The sequence below is a fragment of the Opisthocomus hoazin genome, chromosome 9 (assembly GCF_030867145.1).
Source record: "Opisthocomus hoazin isolate bOpiHoa1 chromosome 9, bOpiHoa1.hap1, whole genome shotgun sequence".
Taxonomy (NCBI): Eukaryota; Metazoa; Chordata; class Aves; order Opisthocomiformes; family Opisthocomidae; genus Opisthocomus; species Opisthocomus hoazin.
Genome location: NC_134422.1, coordinates 14,181,693 through 14,203,613, shown reverse-complemented (window position 1 = coordinate 14,203,613; position 21,921 = coordinate 14,181,693). Strand labels below are relative to the sequence as shown.

Sequence of the window (21,921 nt, the reverse complement as noted above, 5' to 3'; positions counted from 1 at the left end):
GGTGAGCTCAGGACTCTTCTCCAGCAGGTTTGCGCGAAGCGGGTGCCCCGTCAGGATGGATGGAGAGAGCCCAGCCTCATGGAGTCCCAGGAAAGAAGAGCTTCAGCTGGGGCCTGAGGGACCAGCAGCTCAGGGTTTGTGGCCTGTATGTGCTGGATCACAGACGACTTCCCAAACAAGCCAGCTGTTGGCTACCCTGGGCAGACGGCGCGCCCTGTAGTCGCTTCCTTAAAAACTCTGAAAGATTTTTTTTTTTTCTTCTTGTTTTCTTTGTCCCAGCACAGAATGGAAACTTGCTGAAGTCTCAGAAAAAGGTTCAGAGAATGAGAAACAATTTCCCACCCATTTCTAGCCAGCAATGCTGTTTTCTTCTCCAGAAAAATTTGTGTAGAAGAGAGAAAAAGTCCCAGAGCATCCCATAAGCGCTCTGTCTGGAGTCCCACTGCACTCTGGTTTCTAAAGAATTCAATTTACATATGCGAGTTGGGTCGTCTAAACAGTTACCTTGTGGATTGGGAGTAGAAGAATGCAGCCTTGTCTTTCAGCAAGGATTTGAGGGAAGCATTAGTATTCCTTGAACTGCAAAGCAGATTGGGCCCAGGGGAGGGAAGAAAGAAAGGTCCCTGGACAGCATCTGGTGCCAGAACAAATGTCCAGCATCTGCTGCAGTGTAAGATGTGTGTTGCCACTGCAGAAGGGGAGAGGGGAGTAAGGAACTGGTTATACAAAGTGTGTTTGTAGTCTATTGCTGCTGCTTATCGATTAAGGGATCGTCCTGTGATTTTATGCTGCCCTTGGATTTGCTGTGACGATGGAAGGCAGGGGATATTTCTGTAGGCTTTGGGTGGAGTTTTCTTGGTGAGTGGCCAGGAAGAGGGACCATTTTGATAATGCTGTATTTAACCTGGGGCTTGGTCAGGGGTTGCAGTGTAAGAGGTGGCTCTGGCCGTGTTTCAGTGAGGAGCGGGGATGAGCCATCTGCAGCCCACGTGCCTTACGGGCTCTGCCGTTTGGAAGCAGATTCCCCCAATGTCCCTCTGCACTCAAGATCACGGCAACATGGTTGTCCGTAAAGAGACGCCTGAGATTTCCTTGCCCAGAAGGAGCTCCCACTGAGTGCCCGGTGTTTCCTTTCAGGAGGGCTTTGCTGCTGCTATTTCTAATGCTATACGGAGGTCTGATATCTCCCTTTAGGAAAACCATCTCTTCTATTGTCCCTCTGATGGACCGCAGCCATGGTGAGTGGTCGGAGCAGGAACCTCTCCTCCTGCCTCCCACGTGAGCCCCGCGGGGTCTGATTCTGATCTAGCAAGACAGTGCTGGGAGCAGCCATGGGAGTCAGACCACAAGCTGGTATGTCTAAAAATCAGAGGCAGACCATTTAGCTCATTGCTGACCTGTTGTGGGTAAATCTAAATTGGGAAGAAAATCCCAGTTTCTGAGCAACCCATGGATGCAATAATTCATAGACCCTGTAGGAAACTGCCAAGGAAGCTTATACCTTTTTACCAAGAAATTTAGACTTTCCTCCCAGCTCTAGGATGGCTTGGGGACAGGGCTGGGACATTTGGCAGACGTGGCCAGTGTCACTTAAAAATTCAGCCTTGAATTCTTGCTAGTTAAGAACTGGGATATTTAAACCCCTCCAGGACAGAAATGGATTTCAGTTGTGAGTTGTGATATTTACATTTACCCTACAAAGATAATGCTGCTGTAAAGTCAAACTTTTTCTACTGAAAAGTTATTCCACGCAGTTTTAAAATGTTTTTAAATTACGTGGATTATTTTTATTTTCTAGAATATAGAGTTCAGCCTGTGACACCCAGTGTATCTGGGTCTGTGTACTAAATGGTATGGGACGGCCAGTGTGCTCCAGTTAAAATGCTGTAAAATGTATCTGGAACTGGCTTTTGTAAGAAGAGGGAGCAGGGGGAAAAGGCCTATTTGGCAAAAAGGTAAATTTTTTATTGACCTTCGTGTATTGCCATCCACTATTGCCTGTGCCCAGAGCTTTGGGCTCAACCTTTACGGCATCTTTCTGCTCACCACTTCGCATCTCTATTTTCATCTCCTCCTGTCTCTGAGAGCGTACAGAGACGGGGACAGTCTTTTGGCTTGAAATTTCCTGTCTCTTCAGGCCTAAGGATATTTTTGTTGTGGCTTGAAATCTGAAAGAGTTTTGAATTCTAAGCAAGTATGTTTAGCTTTTGCAAAAACAACAAAAAAAGATCAAGTTCCTGCCATTCAGAGCTGATAGTTTTAATATACACTGAATAAATAAAAACCAAGCTGTTAGTATGTCCAAAAAATGAGCACATAAACATAGCATGTTTTCCAGCTGGGAAAGAATCAGTCTGAAAGTAAAGATGAGATAGCTCAGACAGGGGTGTCTCCAGGTCAGCGTTTAAATTCATATTTATTCCATGTTCCAAAGTCCATGGTGGTCAATAGAAAGCATCTGCTGGCTTTAATAGGTGTTTATTCAAGGTGAGAGGCAGAAATAGAAGAGCAAATTGACACGGGGAGAGCAACCACTAGAAAACACCCACCCTGGTCATGCTGTAAATGTACTTGGCTGGAAATATTATAGAACAGCAGAAGAGGCAATGATACTAAATAACTCTTGGAGTTATCTTGCTTCTTGCTTTGCTTGTGGGCTTTGGCCCATTCCCATCCCTCAGAAGTATTCAAGGAAAAAAAACTGAAGGTAAAAAAGGTATCCATCTGACGTAGAGAGGCAGAGAGAAATTAATTTTGAAAATTGAAACTCTGGTAGATGAGCAGAATTAATTTTAAAATCATTTCCTATTTTTATTTTAACTTGTGAACTGTTCAGATTCGTTTTAACCTATTATGACTTTATGTTTCTTCACAAAACATCTTTTAGAACAATAACATAAAAATACCAGGCTATTTTCTATTGAGAGCGTTGAAGGGTGTGCTCTGACATTTTGGAAACTCTTCCCCTCACATATTTTCCAAACATCAAAAAAATCTTACAACTAACCCTGTTCATTTTGATAAGTCAGCATTTTTGAAGGGGAGATGAGAGGGGGAGTGCTAGTGGCAAATCCTCCTGAGGCTTTCCATTCTGTGTCTGAAGAACGGGTCCTGCCTTCATTTACTTCTCTGGGCACAGTCGCTGCTGAAGGAGTTGGATGTGGTTTTTCCTTTGAAACGTCACTGGACCTCAGGCAACAGATGATTTTGCTTACGTATTCAAGTGGCTGACAGTCAACCCATGTTGAAGACCTTGCCTATGTCTGCAGCTACACAAATGTTTATCTTTGCAGCCGCCTGGTATTATTTAACGTTCGTGCTCAGTGTCCTCAGACCAGTGGATTGGGTCAGGTCAATTTTACTATTAAGAATGATACTGGTGCTGCTAATCTGCTTTCGAATAACAATTTTGAAAATATTCCCACTTCTTAAATGCACTAGTGAGAACTTCTTTGTGTGGTTAAACTCCTTTTCCGCTTCCCACATTCTTCCAGGCACCTTGGGCAGGCTATCATTGAGAAAAGAGGAATTATTCATCCACAGCAGGATTTTAGGTCATAGCTTTCCCTGGAAGCCCACAAGACCTAAGAGGCTTTTGTGTAAAGCGTGATCCCAACCTACTGGATCTTCTATCAAACATTTCAGATAGCCCACAGTACTCACAAGATCTAGATTAGAGCAGACAGTAATGCAATGCATATTGCTGGTTTTGGGCTGGAGAAGTCCCAGGCCAACTTGCAAATCTGACAGCTTCCAACAGAGTTTTATGCAGGGAAAAAATGACGTACCTGTGTGCAGCAGGGAGGGGTGCTCACGTTGGATGCACTGCGAAAAACCAGGTTTCTGTTGGACTTGAGGACTTCTTGCCTCTGCAAATTAATGGCGACCAATGGCTGAACTAGCACTGTGGACATAAATCATGGGAAGGAACAGCGAGAAATGAGTACAAGGCTTTTCTTTCCATTTAGTAATTTATCAAGGGAAGTGGCACATTAATAAACAGATCTCCCTTGAGGTGTGGGAGTAACAGAGATAAATATGACTGTCAAATCTGGCCTGCTTCCTTCTGTTAGAGAAGGAGGAGACTGTGGGAATGCAAATGCAGACAACAATATCTGTCTCTGGAAAGACGCATATTATTTGTAGGACAGAAACACTGACAGCTCAGCAGAGATGGAGCCCCATAGCACTAGGTGCAATACATACAGAATAAAACACAAACCCTACCTGAAGGAGCTCATCTAAATAGATGACACTGGGAAATAGGGACACAGAAAAAAGAAGCAACTTGCTCGTGGAGATACGTTTGGGGGGGACAGGGAACAGCACACAAGTCTTCCCAGGTCATGGCCCATGTATTGAATCAAGAAGCCTCATAGCCAGAAATAAAAAAGAAAAGAAAAAAAATTAAAAAGAATAAAGTTCTATTAATTAAAATCAGTACATTAATATGTTGCAAATACAGCACAGTTTTGCCCGTTATATTCTAGACCCAAGCAACCCTTCTGTTGCGCGGTCCAGGGCTCTGGCAGGGCCCAAATTTCATGAACCAGATGCGAAGTTTGGGAATGCTCCACTCCAGCCTTTAGGCAGGGCCAGCCTTTGCTGAAGGAAGTTTGCTCGTTTTTGTTTTGCATCCATAGTGCCTCCACAAACCAGCTGCTCCTTTTCCAGCTCCTGAGGGAAGTGCTGCTCACCTCGGCAGAACAGGGCTGGAAACTGCCAGCCACAAGCATTAGGAAAGTTTGAGTCTAGTCGCTCCAAATCACGGGACACCTTTAACACCCAGGAGGTGATTTTTACAGACCTGTATGTTCTTTCTGTTTGCTACCTGATCCTTAAGTTGTGTTTTCAAGGTTCTCCCTGCCCTGTGGGGCTGCAAAATGTGGTTATACAAAATACTATGAGAAGAATATGTTCAGCAGATGTGCAACAACGTGATTTTTGGGAGAAATTTCCAGTATTGTCAGTATTGCACCTAGAAAATCTTGAAGTTTCTCAGGTATGGGACAGAAGTCACAGGAGTGCTTGGCTGAAGTACCAACTTAGCCTTGGACTTCCAGTAGGACCTTGGGCAAGTCACTTCTCTCATGCAACGAGGGACATTATGGGTAATAATGGGACGGTGGTACTAAATTGCATCCAGGTGGTACTAAACACAGCACCCGGTATGGTAATGACGGGACTGCTTAGGTACGTGGGTGAGTCATGTGGAGACTGGGAGTCTGCAGCCCAGTCACTGGTCTCAGGGAAATGTTGACACAAACTTCTGCAAGCCAACACAAATCAAGGAACCATTTGGTCACGCTGGCAGGATATATTTTACCTCCTTGTACATCCATTCACCCTCTCCCTTAGCAGCACTGTCGTCAGGATGGAAAGTTCATGCTCTTGCAATGTGCCAGGCTTGTATTTGGTGATATGCAACCAAAATCCATCCCTCCAACCAACTAGGGGAAAATAGCTCATATTGCCTGTCTGGGCAAGTTGCTGTTTTATTCGCAGTGTTTAGTACAGTATACCCACAGCAAGCAAGCGGGGAGACTGCTGCTGGAAAAGCTAGGCAGTAGTACAACGCTGCACTCACTGAGGAAGGGAGCTGGAGAAGCTGAGCCCTCCTGCACCCCTGGGTGGACAATGGGGATTACCAGTCAGATCCCACGGTGAAGTGGCACGTTTCACCCTTAGAAATCTATTTGTTTTAAAATAGGCAGCCTAAACACTGCTCTCATTGCTTTGGAGGGATGAGCCATTTCAGGCAGGGCTAGGGCTTGGGCAGGCTTTGGATCGGGTACCCTGGTGTCGATGAGCGTTGTGTTATCGCTCCTCCCCAGCTCCTGTCCATGCCACACTGGAGATTTGCAGGTGGGTCAGGCCTGGGCAGAGTTTCCTCTGGATGAAGTCAGTCGTTCCAGTTAGCAGGCTGAAACGCTGGGGAGGCCAAATTCTTACAGTAGTAACTTACCATGTATTACAGGTCCACAAACAGGCCTGGCAGGGTTGGAAATGACTTCATGCCCGAATGATTGACAATTGCTAATAGGGTCCAGGCACTGGCAGGTCCCCTCGGAGGGGGAGAGTTTGAACTTTGTGCCTGAGCTGCCAAATTGGTTTTCTTAAAACTCTTAATTTACTTTCAGGGCTCTTGGAGCCTCACCTCCTTCGTTAATTAGATGGTCAGCATTGTGCTTGCGCTCGTTTGGTTTCCGCTCGCTCCGCACACAAGCACATGCACCATCTCCAAGGGTCACCCTGGCTCTGATGTGCTGCTTTTCTGGCCCACACCACACGTCAATGGGGACGGCCGCACTTACGCAAACCTTGCAGGGTCTTTTCCCTTTTAATTTTACCTTAATTTAGTGCCAATGAAAGGGAGTGATGGACAGGCTTCTGTTTATCCCTCAAGGAGGGCAAAGTAAGCGGGCATTTGCGGTGCTGCCTGACCTTTGTCACTCAGCCCCCAGCAGAAAGGAAACCTCCCATCAAAGTGCAGCTGGTCCCTGCACTGCTCCTGGCTCCTGAGCATCCCGCAGCAGTCACGAGTGCAGCAGGTCTCAGTGCCTCCCACCCCCAAAGCTCCCGCAGGAAGGGAGCATCCTGCTAGTTTTGTCTGACAAAGTCTCTCTCTCTTACAGTGTCTCGGTTTTCGAGCCCCCGGGTGACTCCAAGATTAAGCCGAAAACGAGCCCTGTCTATCTCCCCGCTGTCTGATGCCAGCATTGACCTCCAGACAATGATCAGGACCTCTCCAAACTCTCTCGTGGCATATATCAACAACTCCAGAAGCAGTTCAGCAGCGAGCGGCTCCTACGGCCATTTATCCGCCGGGACAATCAGGTAAAGCTCTGAGACTGGCTCGTTCAGCTGTGTAACCATCCTCCGAAAGGAGGGGTGACCCTCCAGCAAGGGAGACCTTCCCTTCCTCGAAACCTCTGCTTTTATGCATTGGGGGGCTGTGTAGTCTATGAAATCAAAGCCCCCATCTGGTTTTGCATATGGAAGGGTACTTCATGGCATAGGACAGAGGAGCAGTTTGCTTGCTGGATTGGGATTATTGGTTACCAGACATCCAGTAATTACAGTATGATCATGCCTCCCTCCAAGCAGAAGCAGAGAATAAATTAGTTTAAAAAATGCTCATTGTGAGCAGTTGGACTGATTAAGAAACACTCTGATTTAAGAGATTGCCCCAAAGTATTCTCCAAATTATTGGGCCACATCCTTAAAAAAAAATGTTGCCTGGGTGGATTTAAAAACCTAATTCTAAAAACATATTTAAAGCAAATCTAAGCCCTTGAGTAAAGTTTTGCTCAAACCTTAATTAAAAAGCACTTACATTAGGCAGCTCACTGTTGTCAATTCCTGCCGTGATTGCTTCACCCAAGTTTCACAACGTTATTGTTCTTTTTATTACTTAACTGTTCAAAATTTTAGTTCTAATTAACACTGATGTTGCAAAGCAAGGGTTTATAAATTTATGCACTCCTAAAATTTGTAGGGGAAAACAGAGACATTACCATTAGTAACTGTAACATTAATTTTATCGGTTACTTTATCCGGCAGCATCACTTAGAAATTGACTGCAGAATCAAACATACTGCTGACTTAAACAGCTACTCCTTGTCTGGGAATCGTATTTTTCTAGTCTTGTCACCTGTTGTCATTAAGTGGGCATAGCTCTAATCTCTCATTTTATACTCAGATTTTAAGCTTTTTGAGGCAGCATCTGGTATTTTCAACAAATCAGTAGGGTGCAGAGTCTAATCCATTGGCCATTTGTTGACCTCCAAAGGAATAATCAAGTAATAATACTGAATCTGAAATTGTTCTTGGTGTTCTAAAAGTATTATCTTCAGTGTCGGGAATTGTAAAATGGGTTACATATAGAACAGGATAACTGTCAGCAATCTGGGGTGAAAAGACTTTTTTGTTATTATTTCAACAATGTCTTAGTGACAGGAATGCAATCCTTTCTCGCCCGCTCAGACCTAGATCCTAGTAGCATGTCAAAAAGTCATTTTCAGACTTTGCTGTAGAATAACAAAGCTGTGCAGCAGCCTGCCATCACACCTCATTTGCTGCAGCACGTATTGAACTCCCAGAGCTCTTTTACACTGTGGTGATTTTTGCCCTTTATTCTTTTGGTCAAGTTGACATTAACTAGTTTGGAACAGAAATACTAATTGTATGGTCACCAGCAATAAGTATTTTCCCTAAAAGCAAAATTGGAAATGAAGCGTGTTGCTAATTATCGCGCCATTGTCTGAGCACTCACTCCATGGGCAGATTTAGTGATGTGAGAGGAAATACCACAAGGGTAAAAGTTCGGGGCAGCCACCTTTTAAAGGTGGCAAATAGCTGATTTAAGGGCTGAGAGTCTGTGGTTCAAGCATCACCTACCTAACGTACAGGGAGCAGAGCATCTCCCATGCTTCTCCTTCTCTGGCAATGGGACTCACCCCTTGGAGTGAACCCCTTATTTCCAGAAGCAACGCTTCATTTTTATGGCTTTTGGCTGCTGCACCCTGGCTGAGACCTGTTGCCCCCCGTTAGCGCCCAAGCAGGCAGGAGCTGGTGGTGTTTCTGGTCACCGCTGACCTAGATTGGAGCCGAACCAGTGACCTACATACGAAGGGTGACATACTTCAGCAGTCCCCAGGGCCAGCACTTGCCTCAGCTGAATGCAGAGTAAGTTGCATAGTTTTGGACTATGTTAAATGGATAGTTATTCATCCCCGCTGTGACCTGTGCCAGCTGAGCCAGGTGATGCTGGTTTTTTGTATCCAGGGTAGCATAACCCCAAGGTTGTGGGTCTGCAGAATAGGTCTGCCTGGGCAAACTCAGGAGCCTCGGGGGCTGGAAAGCCAGGTGTGTCTGAGTCTGGCCTTCTTCTGCACTCCTCGCCAAGGGCTTTGGGTCTTTTTAAACATAGGAAGCAAAGAATTTACAGTCAGTCTGACAGGTGGGTCAGGTCGAAGCTCTTCACAAGTTTGCTGAGGCACACGAGACGAATCCTGTCTTTGTGGTAAGCAGGCTGTCAGGCTTGTTGTGGCATTGAAGACATCTACTGGGACATTGCAGCCTGTCTCCTGGAGTCTCCAGGAAGCCGAACTTGAGTCAGTCGCTAGCCAATATGATAAATACTGTTTAAAATAACTCATCATCATTTTTCCTCCTCCTATTCCTGCAGCCCGGCGTTCAGCTTCCCCCACCCCATTAACCCCGTGACATACCAGCAGATCCTGACCCAGCAGAGGGGCCTGAGCTCAGCCTTCGGACACACTCCTCCCCTGATCCAGCCATCCCCAACCTTCCCCCCGCGCCAGCACATGGCGGTCATCTCCGTCAACCCGCCGCCAGCACAGATCAGCAGCAACAGCAACTGCATCTCTGACTCCAGCCAGGTAGGGATGGTTGTCCCAGCTCTCCCCGTGCATGGCTCATGGGGAAATGGAGACATGCTCTCCATGGGGTGAGCGCTGTGCTTCATGGTGGCTGTGGCAGTTTTACCCACTCTCTTTTTACTCACATTCTCCTTTATGTCGTTTTTTTCTTCCTTCTGACAAAGCATTTCTGGACTAGTGATAGCCAAGTTTTGCGCCCATCTCCCTTGCTTGCGCACTCACATACCTACCCATGCAGGAACCAAAGGCCTTGATCCATCAAAGCATTGAACATGTTATGCAGGGTCATCCCAGGCAGGAAATCTTCTTCAATGTATGCTCTGTGCTATTGAAATTAAGGGAATTCAGCACATGTTGGAGTGTTTTGCCAGATAAACACCCGAGCGCTGCGAACCAGGCCTCACCAGTTCCTTCACCAATCACCCCTTCTTTTGTTCTACTGATGTGAGCCCTGCTGATGGTCTTAAAACACTTTATTGCTTTCTTCTTTAACAAATAAGTGCATCCTACCTAGGACCTCTAGCCATTTTACTTATTGTTCCTTCTTTTTCAGTAGCTTTCTCTCTTGGGGTATCCCTGCTGTTGATTTTTACTGTTAGGGTTTGTAAAAACCAGGGACTGGATTCTGAAAACTAGGAATGCCATGATGTGTGTGAAATCCCACACCTCAAATGTGTCCGTGCAAATACCTGTGAGTTCACACAGGCACATGCATGTATGCACAAGCCCTCCACATGCACTGTGTTAGCGAATATGTCTAGCACATTTTTAATCATACCTTCCCATTTTTGTTCCTTGGAAGTTTAAATACACAGTTACTTTTCTCCCCAAAGGCTTCTTTCACCTCATTTCACACTCATTTCTAATTGTTGTTTTAGTTGTATCATACTGAAATTTTCACACTGGTTTATTGTTTTAGAGTTTCTCATGGCTGCTGCACTGCAAATTCTGTTTGTTATTGAAGGTTATTTGATTGATTGGTTTTGTTTTCTTCTGACAAACTGGCTACCAAAATAATGTGGCTGGCAGGAGTTATGCCTCTGTTTAATAACTTTCAGGACCAATCTTGAGCAATTAGCAAGAGTGTATTTAAAATGTTAATGTTCCAATTTTACGCACATACAATGGCATGTTTTTTTCTCCTGAAGCTGTTCACATTTTTTAAGAGCTCAGCAAAATATACACACAGCCTTTCATGCACCCAGCGTGCTGGAGCCCTTACATGTAACCAGAGTCCCCCACTCACCCCAGGAATTTATTTTCGCAGCAAATCATTTCATTGCATTGGGAAATAGAATTGTGGCTTGAGTGGGGGTTGCATAAGATTTGATGGTTTTGACAGGGACTGGATCGCTCTGAAATGAAGCAGCAGCAGCGAGACCAAGCTCACTGGTGAGCCTGCAGAAGCTGACGCTGTTCTGGATTCTCCTCTCTCTTCCATCTCTCTGCCCTGCACAAGCCCACACAGCAATTATGGCCAGTAGGCCAATACCCTGTTGTCCCTGGCCACTCCTGAAGTTCAACCTTGACTAATTTTTTAGTTAACTTTTGATGAAGAGGTGGGCTGCAGTCAGTCTCACATCCCAAACCCCTGTGCCATGTCTTGCCTGGTTTTCTTTCCTAGAGCAAGCAGAGCAGCGAGTCGGCCGTGAGCAGCACAGTCAATCCAGTAATTAACAAGCGCAGCAAAGTCAAGACTGAAGTCGAGGGCTTGCTCCCAGCATCCCCAACCACACAGGTAACCGTCCTGGTGCGAGACATGTTGTGGGACCAAGGCAGTGAGCTACTGGGTCTCGTTGCCTTTGGGAATGATAGTCTTGGCACCTTTTGCTGCAGCTGGAAGCAAGACATCAAAGTCTGCCAGGCAGGCGGGTGTCTCTTGGAGCATGAAGCCCAGCAAGCTACAGGGCAGAGCTGTAGTGATTGAGTGGCGCGTTCGATGGGTGCTTGGAAGTCAGGTTGCTGTTGCTGTGCTTGGACACAAAAAAAGGAGGGAGGGACTATTTCAAGGGTCATGACTTTAAAAATGATGTCTGAGTTTTCCTTGCTGCAAAGCAGCTTTAGTGTTTCTGAACAGGCATAGACTAAGAGAGAAACTTGCATGTAGGTAGAAAGCTTGCAAAAAAAGGATGACTTCTTGATTCAACCAGGAATTGCTCCTAGAAACATCCTTTACACTGGTGACACAACATTTGACACCAAGAAGGGCCCAAAGGCCCTTGCTTTCTTTCTGGAGCTCTGTGATTGCAAACTGTTTAATGGCTGACAGTATCCATCTGACCGTCCTTTATCACAACTGTAAACTATCAGGAGTGCTCTGGGCACTTCATTTTCATGAAATATTAGGCCATGTTATTGTCAAGCGAATGGAAGAGTTGATGACAAATTTCTCCTTCTGCCCTGGTTCAGGAGCAGGTCTCCGCATGATGCATGGGGACAGCAACGTGTGCAGTCATCAGGGGGCTGGTAAAATTGATGAAGATAGCATATCAGGGAAAGATAAACATGCTGTAGTCAGCACGATTAGGGCAAAGAGGCATCTCTCTGGAGCTTTGAGTTTAGGAGTGTATCTACATGCCGCTGCAAAAGCACATGCCCCAAAAAAGCAATCTGGCCACCACCCGGGCTAATAGGGTGGTGTTTATTTCTTGCAGCAAATGAAAAAAGGTCTGAAAGCTATCATTTGCTTTCTTAAGCATCTGTAGCAGAGGAGCCATTGGACAGACAGCTGCTTGCTTGATCACTGTCATCCTCCGTTCTCTGCTCCAATGTGAAGAGATGTGCACTCACCAGCACAGAATATTTGGGTAGCATTAGCCTGGCTCAACCCTGCAGACCTGCCCCAGAGTTTCATCCACTGGGCCTTCTGTGAAATAAGCACTGAAAGAAAGGGGAGAATCATTTAAAGTCGTGCAAGGAGGCTTGATTAGAATAACAAGGTCAAATTAAGGGAAGGAATATGCACACTGGTCATCTAACAGTCCCTAATAAGAAGATCTGTGAAGTAATATCCCAAGGGAAATGTAGGCTTCACATCTTGCAGCATTTCAGTATTGACTGGGAAATCACTGGAAAGCACCTTGTAAGAGACAGCCCGTTCTTGGCAAGAAGAACAGGTTATAAGACTCAATGTAGTGGGTGTCTCCTCTTCAGTTGGTCTAAGTGACAGCAACTTGTTAAATTTGGGGATTCCTATTCTGCAGGAGACTGTGCTGAAAAGTTGAGTTATAGTCAGTTAATTACTGACTGATACATTTTTCGCAGAACATGAAGCTCAGCCGTCCCAAAAAAAGCCTGCATGTGTGTGTTTTGTTTTGGAAATGCTGTACTGGAAAAACCTCATGTGAGTTGTGGTTTGAGTGTTTAAAATCCTTGGCCAGACAGCATCTCCCGTGATGGCTTGTGCTATAACTAATGCAATCAAGAAAAGATTTGTGGGACACAGTGGAGCACCAGGCATGAGGGACCTGAGTTACTGTGCTCTTAAGATACCACAATAGCTCCAGTACAGATTCAGATTGACAGTGAACTAGCCAGAAATGAAACAAGTCAATCCTCTTCAATGAAATAAGATGGTTTCTATTCCATTTTTCCAACAGAAAGTATAAAAATTTTGGCAAAAATTTTTAGTAGAAAATGTCACTTTTCCAGAGACCACACTTTGCATGGAGAGAAACATTTCAACAAAAATAATGTTCACTGCTCAGCCAAATAGGAATTGAAGGAAAAAGAAGCTGCTGTTTGAACTTTCTCACACTATTGCTCTGGGGTCTGATATAGTTTGAATCTCCAGAAGTCTTTGTGTAAATTACTACAGTTCCCTGTCCCAAGACCCAGCTTACAATATTTTTTTTTAAATTAAGAGCTAATTAAAACAAATCTTTTCCTCTACCTAAACTTTTGAATTGAGAAGTCACAGCTGGCATGTATGTCATGAGCTAGTTAATGAAAATTGTTGAACTTTTGTACAGTACATCTCACTTTCCAAGCCATGTAAAGCCATTAAGACACTAATCATTGCAGTCCCTCAGTAGGCATTGGCAAGGTGTTGGTGGGGAAGGAGACAACAGCCAGATAGGTCCATTTGGGCAGGTCAGAGGCAGTTTGAGATGGGTCTGGCTGTGTCTACATGGTTATGGGGCCAACTGAAGCATCAGATCGTGAAGAACTGTTTCTGATGTGGTCAGTCACCCGAGACGCTCCTGTCTAAAGCTGCCCTGGAGGTGGGGTGCTCTGTGAGAGGCAGTAGTAGTAATGGGGAGGAAAGGAAATGATGGAGGTTGAAACCTGCAGGGCTTTGTATTGCTAAATTCCCAAGTCAATATTGACTCCTGATTGCCTTCTCTGTAATGCAAGTGTCTGATGCATGCAGAGCTAGCAGTTGTCCTTACCTCTGAATTGTACTAATCATGTTGTATGTTACATTATTGTGTAGGTGCTGATGCTTTAATCCTCATAGCAGCCATAACAAAAATCTTCTTGCTTCTTTTAGCACTGAGGAGCTGGCTAGACAGAGAAAGGAGGGAGCTCACAGCGTGCCCAGCATTAAAGTAACTCATTTATGAGTCCAGAGCCCCTGGAGCTCTGCTCTGCAACCCACTCATCACTGAGTCTAGCTCTAGCTTCCCAAATTTCACTGTCTCAGAGGAGTACTTTGAGGGCTCACCACTTTGTCCCTGTGGAGCACCCTGCAGGCATAAATCTTTGGGTAAGGATTAGGTATAATTTTCTCATCTATTGAAAAATGCAGAAAACAGGATCCCCCCTCCCCAACCCATGTCAGGTGAGTGTGGTAGCCACTAGGGTCTGACTGCTCTGTGGTTTCTTCATGCTCTTGTTTCCCCACTCTCCTCAGATTAGAAGTTTTGCTCCAGCAAAGAACACAACCAAAAGTCAAAAGTCAAAAGTCAGTCTTTTCCTTTCTCCAGTTGTTCCTGGAACTGCCCACGACCTGGCTGGAGCCAGGCGCCTCTGCAACCATGGCTTTGTGGTGTTTCATGTCTTGTCATTAACTCTGAACCATTTGTACCAAAACTCTGTAACTCATTATTTCATAATAATCAAGGATGTTATATTGCCACAACGAGCACGGTTTTGTGATCAGTTGATACCTGCCCTGTAATCTATGAGTGATGGAGGAATTCAGATGAAAAAAGTTCACCTTATACAATGCACCGTTGTGTGTTGCAGGAGCATCTGACAGACCTGAAAGAAGATCTAGATAAGGATGAATGTAAACAGGAGCCTGAGGTTATTTATGAGACGAACTGTCACTGGGAAGGGTGCACAAAGGAATATGACACTCAAGAGCAGCTCGTCCATGTGAGTAATGGCTGGGAGGAAACCCCAGCGATAAATTTGGGTTTCTGTGCACTTGTCCTCATTTTTTATCACTAGCTGCTGTACAGCCAGAGCTCACTCTGGGAGCTACTAAAGGTGCAAATCAGAGATACGGTGTGTAAACACTGCCAAAGCAGGTCGCTGCTCCCCAAGGAGTTTAACTGCACGAAGCCTCTCATAGATTATTTGATGTTTCTCTCTTCTCAGCTGCTGAGGCTGCAGTTTTGGTCTCCCTTGTGCATGACCCAATGACAGAAGGCTCTGTGCAGAGGACCTGAGCAGAAAATGGGGAAGAAGGCTGAGCCTTTTCCTCTTCGCTGGCTGTATTCACTGAGCCTCCCCACACACCTACACCAGCTATGGGTCAGGGATCATCCAAACTGTCCTCAGTACTTGTCTGGGCCATGAAATCCTTTTATGCTGGTGTGGTATGAGCTGTGGGTCATAGCACTTAGGGGCTGTTGACCTGCTCAGCTCATCCCTCCTACAAAAACAGAACACTTTCAGAGTTTGGAGATATGCTCCAGTGTCTCCATCAGGGTCTGAAACAGTGAAAGTGGGTCGATTTTTTAAAAAGTGGGATATAAGGCTTCGGTAATCACAATAATGTCCCCAAACCAGTGTCAAAACTGCTCTCTGAAAGATCCCCAAACCAAGCCATTAATCAGATTTTCAATTCTAATGAATTCCAAAACTTTTTATGTGCTTTGCTTCAATTGGGAATCCATCGTTTAGTTTCCTTTGGCTTCTTGGGTCAAAAAATCCCACAAAATCAGAGTGAGTCCCTGTGAAATCAGACATGATCTTTGTCTGAGACCCACCCTGCCCCTAGCCCAGCTCCCTCTCAGTCCTCATTTTTGGTCTGTGGTGCAAGCCCTGTTTGTTTGAAGCCAGCCCAGAGCTGCTGGGATTTCACCTGCCCCAGAAAACTTGCTGCTTGCAGCAAAATGTTGGATCGAGCAAACTGTGTGACAGAACCTGCTGTCTTCTCCTTTCCCTTCAACCTTTTGCTACTTGCCCCAGCCAGGCTGCAAGCCTGCCAGGGGCCATCCATGTGCAACTCATGTGTAGCCCTCTTCCTGCGGGCTCGTGTCTGCCTTCATCCTTTTTTATATATCCACATTTTAGCCATGTTTAGATGCCACCAGTTAGGTGTCAGTCTCCGTTTCCCCAGGCTCTGCACACAAACATTATCTTAGCCCAGAGGGATCACACTCTAAATGATAATTCTGTATATGTGTTCTTCTTCCATCTAAGGCTAGCACCTGCCCACCTCTGCCAGAAGTCACTGGTTCAGTGCAATAAGTCCTTGAGTACAGACAGATTTGGAAATGGTTTTCAGGGCCAAATGAGTGATAAGGTGCTTAATGGGTTGCACATGGCATGACATGGGGCATTGCTTTTCTGGGGTCAAACCACAGCAGCCCTGTCAGATGGGCTGGGCTCACATTTGTCCAGCAGTATTCGTGCATTTCCCTCCCAGACATAAGAAAAGCTCTTTAACTCTGCCCAGAGCAAAGTGCAGGGCACATCCAGGCAGCTCAGCACAATTTATTTCCAGAGAAAACCCAAAGAAAAATATTTGACGGAATGTCCAAAGATTTTCCTAAATTCAGAAGGTTATAAAAACAGAGGTTTCTGTACTATGATTACTAGTAACATGGGGTTGTGGATTTGGGATGCCCAGAATACACATGCAAATGAAATGCAGATGTCGTGGGCCAACTTCTGAGAAGATGGCATCCCATCTTGCATGGAAAAACTCTGGTTTCTGTGCAGAGGAAAGTACCTGGGCGTGTAGGGTCTGCTGTCCATACACAGTGGGCAATGTGGTCATGGGAGAAGCACGTGTCAACAGGGAACAGCAGGAGGGAGGACATATTTTTGCAAGTACCACTGTTGCTCCCAGTCTGGAATGTCACACTCACAATTTGGGAGAAGCCGAAGAAAATCCTCCAGCCAGATGGGGCTTTGATGGGAGCTGTGGAGCCATGGCTGAGTGTGGTGAGTTGTGCAACTGCTCCTCCATCGTATGATGGGAAGTAGATGTTGCCCAGACAGTGAGCTAATAAGCCTGAAGGGGGGCTACAGTCCCCCTCCCATAAATGTGTCTTCCTCTGGCCCAAGCAGGACTGAACAGGCAAGCCTGTGCACTCCCCCACTCCTAGCACTGCTGTGCATAGTCTTGGTTGCAAGTCAGATTCCCACGCAAACAGAGCCAGGAGACATGTCTTCCGAGTCTGGTCTGGGTGTGGTTTAGTGTGTCCATGGGTATCCTGGGCGATTCACCAGATTTCCACCATCTGAGGCTAGAATCTCACACCAGTGCCATGTTTTAAAACCAGAACCATAGGCAGATGAACTCCAAACCCATCCAAAACCTCTCCTACACCCAGCCTCTTCCAACCCTCTCAGCACGCGGCTTTGGCTGTTGGTGTTCGTCTGTGGTGCCCATGGGACCAGCTGAGCACCATGTGCCTCCTCTTGCACCTCAGTAGACCTGGTGCCCCAAGCAGCAGGTCCCTGTCCCCAGGACTGGGCCACAGCACACAAAACTCTGGGGCTAGATTTCACTGGGACTGTGAAGGTCGGTGATTCTGTGTTACTGCGTTTTTGTGTCCTCATGCTGCCTCACCACCCCAAGAAAGTCTCAACCCGAGCCACAACATGTGTGCCTGGCCTTGGCCAGGGGGACAAAGGCAGGGGCTGGAAAAAAATCTCAACGTCGAAAAAATAAAACCCAAACCCAAAGTGGTTTATTTTAGGATTTCCTGTCAGTGACTGTCTGCTGAAAACACAGGAGCGAGGACAGGCATTATTTTTGGCAGCGAGACCCCATTCAGAGAGACAAGGCCGCCACGGGAACAGTGCTGCCGACGGGCTGGTCTCCGGCTCTGTTTATTTTCGGCAGGGCTTCATCTGCCCTGGGCTGGGAAAAAGCCACCCTCGTCTTCCTCCCAGGGTGGATGAAGGCACTGTTCTGAGTCTGGCTTTTCAACACCCCAGCACAGGATTTCACAGACCCGAGTAATTAGCAGTAATTGAGGCTGCCGCGTTTTCCTTGGCGCATAGCTCACAGATGCTGTCATTTCCTGCCAGCCGCCAGCGCTGGACAGCAGGTGGATGTCTTAGGGCCGGCGTAGGGTCTGGCACAGAAGAATCATAGACTTGTAGAACCATTTAGATTGGAAAAGACCTTTAAGATCGAGCCCAACTGAGGCTTGTCTCCTCCTGCTCCAGCAGCCCCCCAGGAAAGGGTCCCAGATGCGTAAATGCAGCACAGGAGGGTTCAGCAGAGACAAAAACGACTCTGTCATCCTCCCCAACAGTGGCACCAGGGAGGGCTCCTCTCTCGCTGGTGCCAAGGGTCCCCATTGCTTTTGCCAACCTTCTGTTTATAGCTGCTTTGGACCCAGCGCCTGGTGTGCTGAGTGTCTTCTCCTGCAGGACACACCAGACTGCAGAGCTGGCTCCCGTGTCCCTGGTGTCATCTGTGCACCTGGGACCCAGGTGCAATGCCTGACCGCAAGCACTGGGGAGGGAAGTGCTGGCCTGCAGAGCACCTGGCTTTTCCAGGAGTGACCTGCTTTTCCCTTCTCTCCTACCAGCACATCAACAACGACCACATCCACGGGGAGAAGAAGGAGTTTGTGTGCCGCTGGCAGGACTGCACAAGGGAGCAGAAGCCCTTCAAGGCTCAGTACATGCTGGTGGTGCACATGCGAAGGCACACTGGAGAGAAGCCACACAAGTGCACGGTGAGCTGGCAGGGATGGTGCATCTCAGCTTGGCAAGTGGGACACTGGCCTTTGGTGGTCCCACAAGTGTGTGTGCAGACACAGACATGGCTTCATGCAGGGCTCTCCCACGGTACCTGCCGGCACCCAGCTCAGGGCCAGTGCAGCTTGCTGTGTCCGGGTTAGAGCCACTTGCAGCTTACACCCTGGGGAATGGGAAGGAACCAAGGAGGATGGTCGAGGTGTTAGTGGGCAAACTTGCGTTTCCTTGGGCAAAATGGGTTCAGCTCTACCACAGAGAAACAGAGTGACTCAGGATAAGTCACTTCAAGTGGGAAACCAGTCAATTTAGTTACTTACATCCAAGAAGGAAATCCAGTAACCCCACACTGCAGGGAACCACCTGACCCTGGTCATGTCTAACTCAACATCACCCAGTACTGCTGCTGGGGCTGCAAGTTTCCCTCATCCACGTACCTGAGTGTGCACAAAAGCCTCCTTCCAGCCTGGAATGCCAGGCAAACACCTCCTGCCTCTGCTCTCTTGATCCAAAGGTAAGGTCAACCACTGGATGCTTAAACCCCAAGAGGAGCTTAGTCCCCAGACCTTCTGCATGCAAGCAGCACTGTACTTAGTTAAACACTGTCTGAGGAAGAGCATGGAATGTTAATTCGTGTCTCAGCCCTGTGGGTACAGGCTCATCTAGCACATGGGAGGGCTGGGCTCACCTCCCTCTCAACCTCGAGATATTAAAGCCCATGTCTGCGCTCACGCATGGACTCTCCCACAGCACTGCTGGCTGATGTGGGCAGCCAAGGGTGCCTGATGGGGGGCACGAGAGAGAAGTGAGCCTGTGGAGTTCAGTGGCTGTGGCTAGATGATAGGAGAGGAGAGCTGTTCGCCATCTCTTTCCATATATGCATCAGCCCTTTTTACTCCTGAAAGCCCATCCATGTCTTTTGATATGCTCTGCTCCCGGTCTTCTCCTCCTGCCAGTTTTTCATACCTCCTCTGCTGTCAGCATCACGCTGTTCATCTCCCCAGATCCTTGGGGATGAGTCTCTTTTTCTGCTCGGCAGATGTCTGAGCTCTCCTCCCATATCTTCCTCCTCTTCTGCTCCATTAGTCACTTCCAGCCCTGCTCCCTCCCTGGCTCTGCATCAGCTCCTGCTTACAAATATTAGGATATGTATGATTTGCTTGCTGCATGACTCCTTTATCAATCTTCCAGCCCTGTGTTCATTTAATTTAGACCATAAGTTCCCCAGGGCCCAGGGCCATGTCCTTTGTTTTAATCTTCTAAAGCACTTTACCCAGTTCTAGTGCTTTACCAATCTTCCTTAAAAGTATCAAGGAATATTGATTGTTGGTGTGCTACGAAGTGAGCAGTGAGGGAAAGTCCAGTCCTACCCTTGCAGGTAGAGGCACTCAGAAATCAAAAAGCAGCAGGGACTGCATCTTTGTCAGTGCTGTAACAGAGCAGGAAAAAGCACCACTGCACAATCCCGCCTCTTTCCAGCCTCACTTGTGTCGCATGGGAGTAACGGCAAGGCTGTGCGTGTTTGATTCTCGAGTCCTCCTCTGCCTTCTGGAGAACTGCAGTCCCTCCATGTGTGATATGTCGCAACAACTCTCCTGAACTGGAGTACCACTGGTTTCCGATAGCTTGGGATACACGGCAACTCTGCAGATGGTGCCCTTCTGTGGCAGAGCATTCCTTGTCCAAGTCTGGCAGTGATTTTTTGAAGTGCCATTTGTTTCAGACAAGAAGTTTGTGGTGTACATAAAGCTACAGATGAGCCCAATTGCAGCCTAGGATTCGGTCAAGGATTATTTCAACAGATGACAGCCAGAACTCCCACTGACATAATCAAATCCACACGTAAGAGTGGGAACAACTGCTTTGAACATGCACAGGCTGCTTTCCTTAGAAGCTCTCATTTGAAAATGTGGCCTCAGTACTTTTGCTCTCAATAACTGCATTTTTGTGTCATTATCCAGCAAAACCAGAATGGACACATGAGTTGCCTCGTACTGAGTTTCCTTTGTTTTCCAGCAAGTGGAATGGTGTATTTCAATAACCGTAAGCAACTCAAGTTGTAAAGGACTATTTGGACAGGGCAAGAGAAGAAAGGGATATACTGTGCTACGTCGAAGTCATGGCATGTTCTGTGGGCCAAATTGGCTAATGAAAGTTGTCTGAGGAAAGGTAAATGGATCCATCCCAGCCCAAGAAAGCTGTGGAAAGCATCAGCTCTTGCAGGATGCTCCTACTCTCCTTGAAGAGGTCTGGAAATCTCAAGAGAGAAGAGCAAGTTTGCCGTATGTCCACCATCCCTATGTTAGACCTTAAAGGGAAGCTTGAGTAGCTCTACTTCTTTTCCAGAACAAAGTTACATGAGACCAGCCTGTGCCTATGTGTTTCATGGGTTTCATGGGCTGCATGTTTGGCTCGCTCCTTAGCAGTGCAGGTGAGTCCTGCGCTTTTGGAGCACAAGGAGACAGGTACCGATGTTATTTCATGCAGCTGCCTTTGGTTTCTGCCCAAAAAAGCCAGACCTCTGGACACTTAGGACCACTCAGCTGCCCACAGGGAAATCAGACATTAAACTGTGGCATGACCCGTCCTGCTATGACACCAGTTTCTTCACTGGCTGAGGCTCAAACATAGCAATGTGAAGTTCTGTCACATCTGGACTGAACATGTAGACAGATTTAAGTAATTTGACCAAAACACAACACCTTGCAGCTTGCACACATTACAACAGGAGGGGCTGCTTGTTGAAATTTGACTTGTGTTTTAAGGTGCTTGAATAGGAAGTAGCGCATGGGCTGTGCAATGCTCCCAGCTGCACAGCGGGTGCAGCGTTAACTGGAATTTGGAAGGGAGCCTTGCATTTCTTAAAACTCCTTCCAATGTTTGTAAGGTCCCACTTGTTTTGCAAAGAGCATTTAAGACAGCCTCCTTGGTTTGAGGTGAAACCCTCCTAGGCTGCAGACAGGGCAGGTGCAGGGAGAAGCCTCCAGCCCAGCCAGAGTGGAGGGTGGCAGGACTCACACCACCCGAAGCCTCGCCATGTCTCCCAAGCTGCTACTTCTCATTGTGTGGGCAGCTGGTTTCTTTCCAGGACGAAGGTTCCTGGCCTGTTTTGTCATCCAAAAATCCATCTGTCTTCAAGATTGAGAGCTTGTTTTTTAAACTGGTAATGTCAGACAGCCTGACCACAGCATCCTCCGAGAGTAAACCCAAGCTGTAATTTGGGAAACTTCAAAGCTTGCTAGACTTCTACTTGTGTGTTAGAGAACGGTCTGGTCTTTCCAGTGGTGGTGCTGGTGAAGTTGCAAGGTTGGTCAAACTGTCAAGAAGCCATCAGTTCTCTGGGAGGGGAGGGCCTCCATTTCTGAGTGTGTTAGCTGCAGAGGGATGGCAGGAGGGGATA

The 21,921-nt window shown here is 46.8% G+C and overlaps 1 protein-coding gene across 1 annotated transcript in view; it reads left to right on the top strand.

Annotated features, from left to right (window-relative positions):
• The window catches only part of GLI2 (GLI family zinc finger 2), a 202,086-nt gene that overhangs the window by 165,306 nt on the left and 14,859 nt on the right, over window positions 1-21,921 (top strand). The window contains exons 6-10 of the mRNA XM_075430849.1: window positions 6,636-6,837; window positions 9,191-9,404; window positions 11,029-11,142; window positions 14,595-14,726; window positions 18,353-18,502. Of these exons, the coding sequence (XP_075286964.1) occupies window positions 6,636-6,837; window positions 9,191-9,404; window positions 11,029-11,142; window positions 14,595-14,726; window positions 18,353-18,502 (812 nt within the window). The remainder of the gene's footprint in view (window positions 1-6,635; window positions 6,838-9,190; window positions 9,405-11,028; window positions 11,143-14,594; window positions 14,727-18,352; window positions 18,503-21,921) is intronic.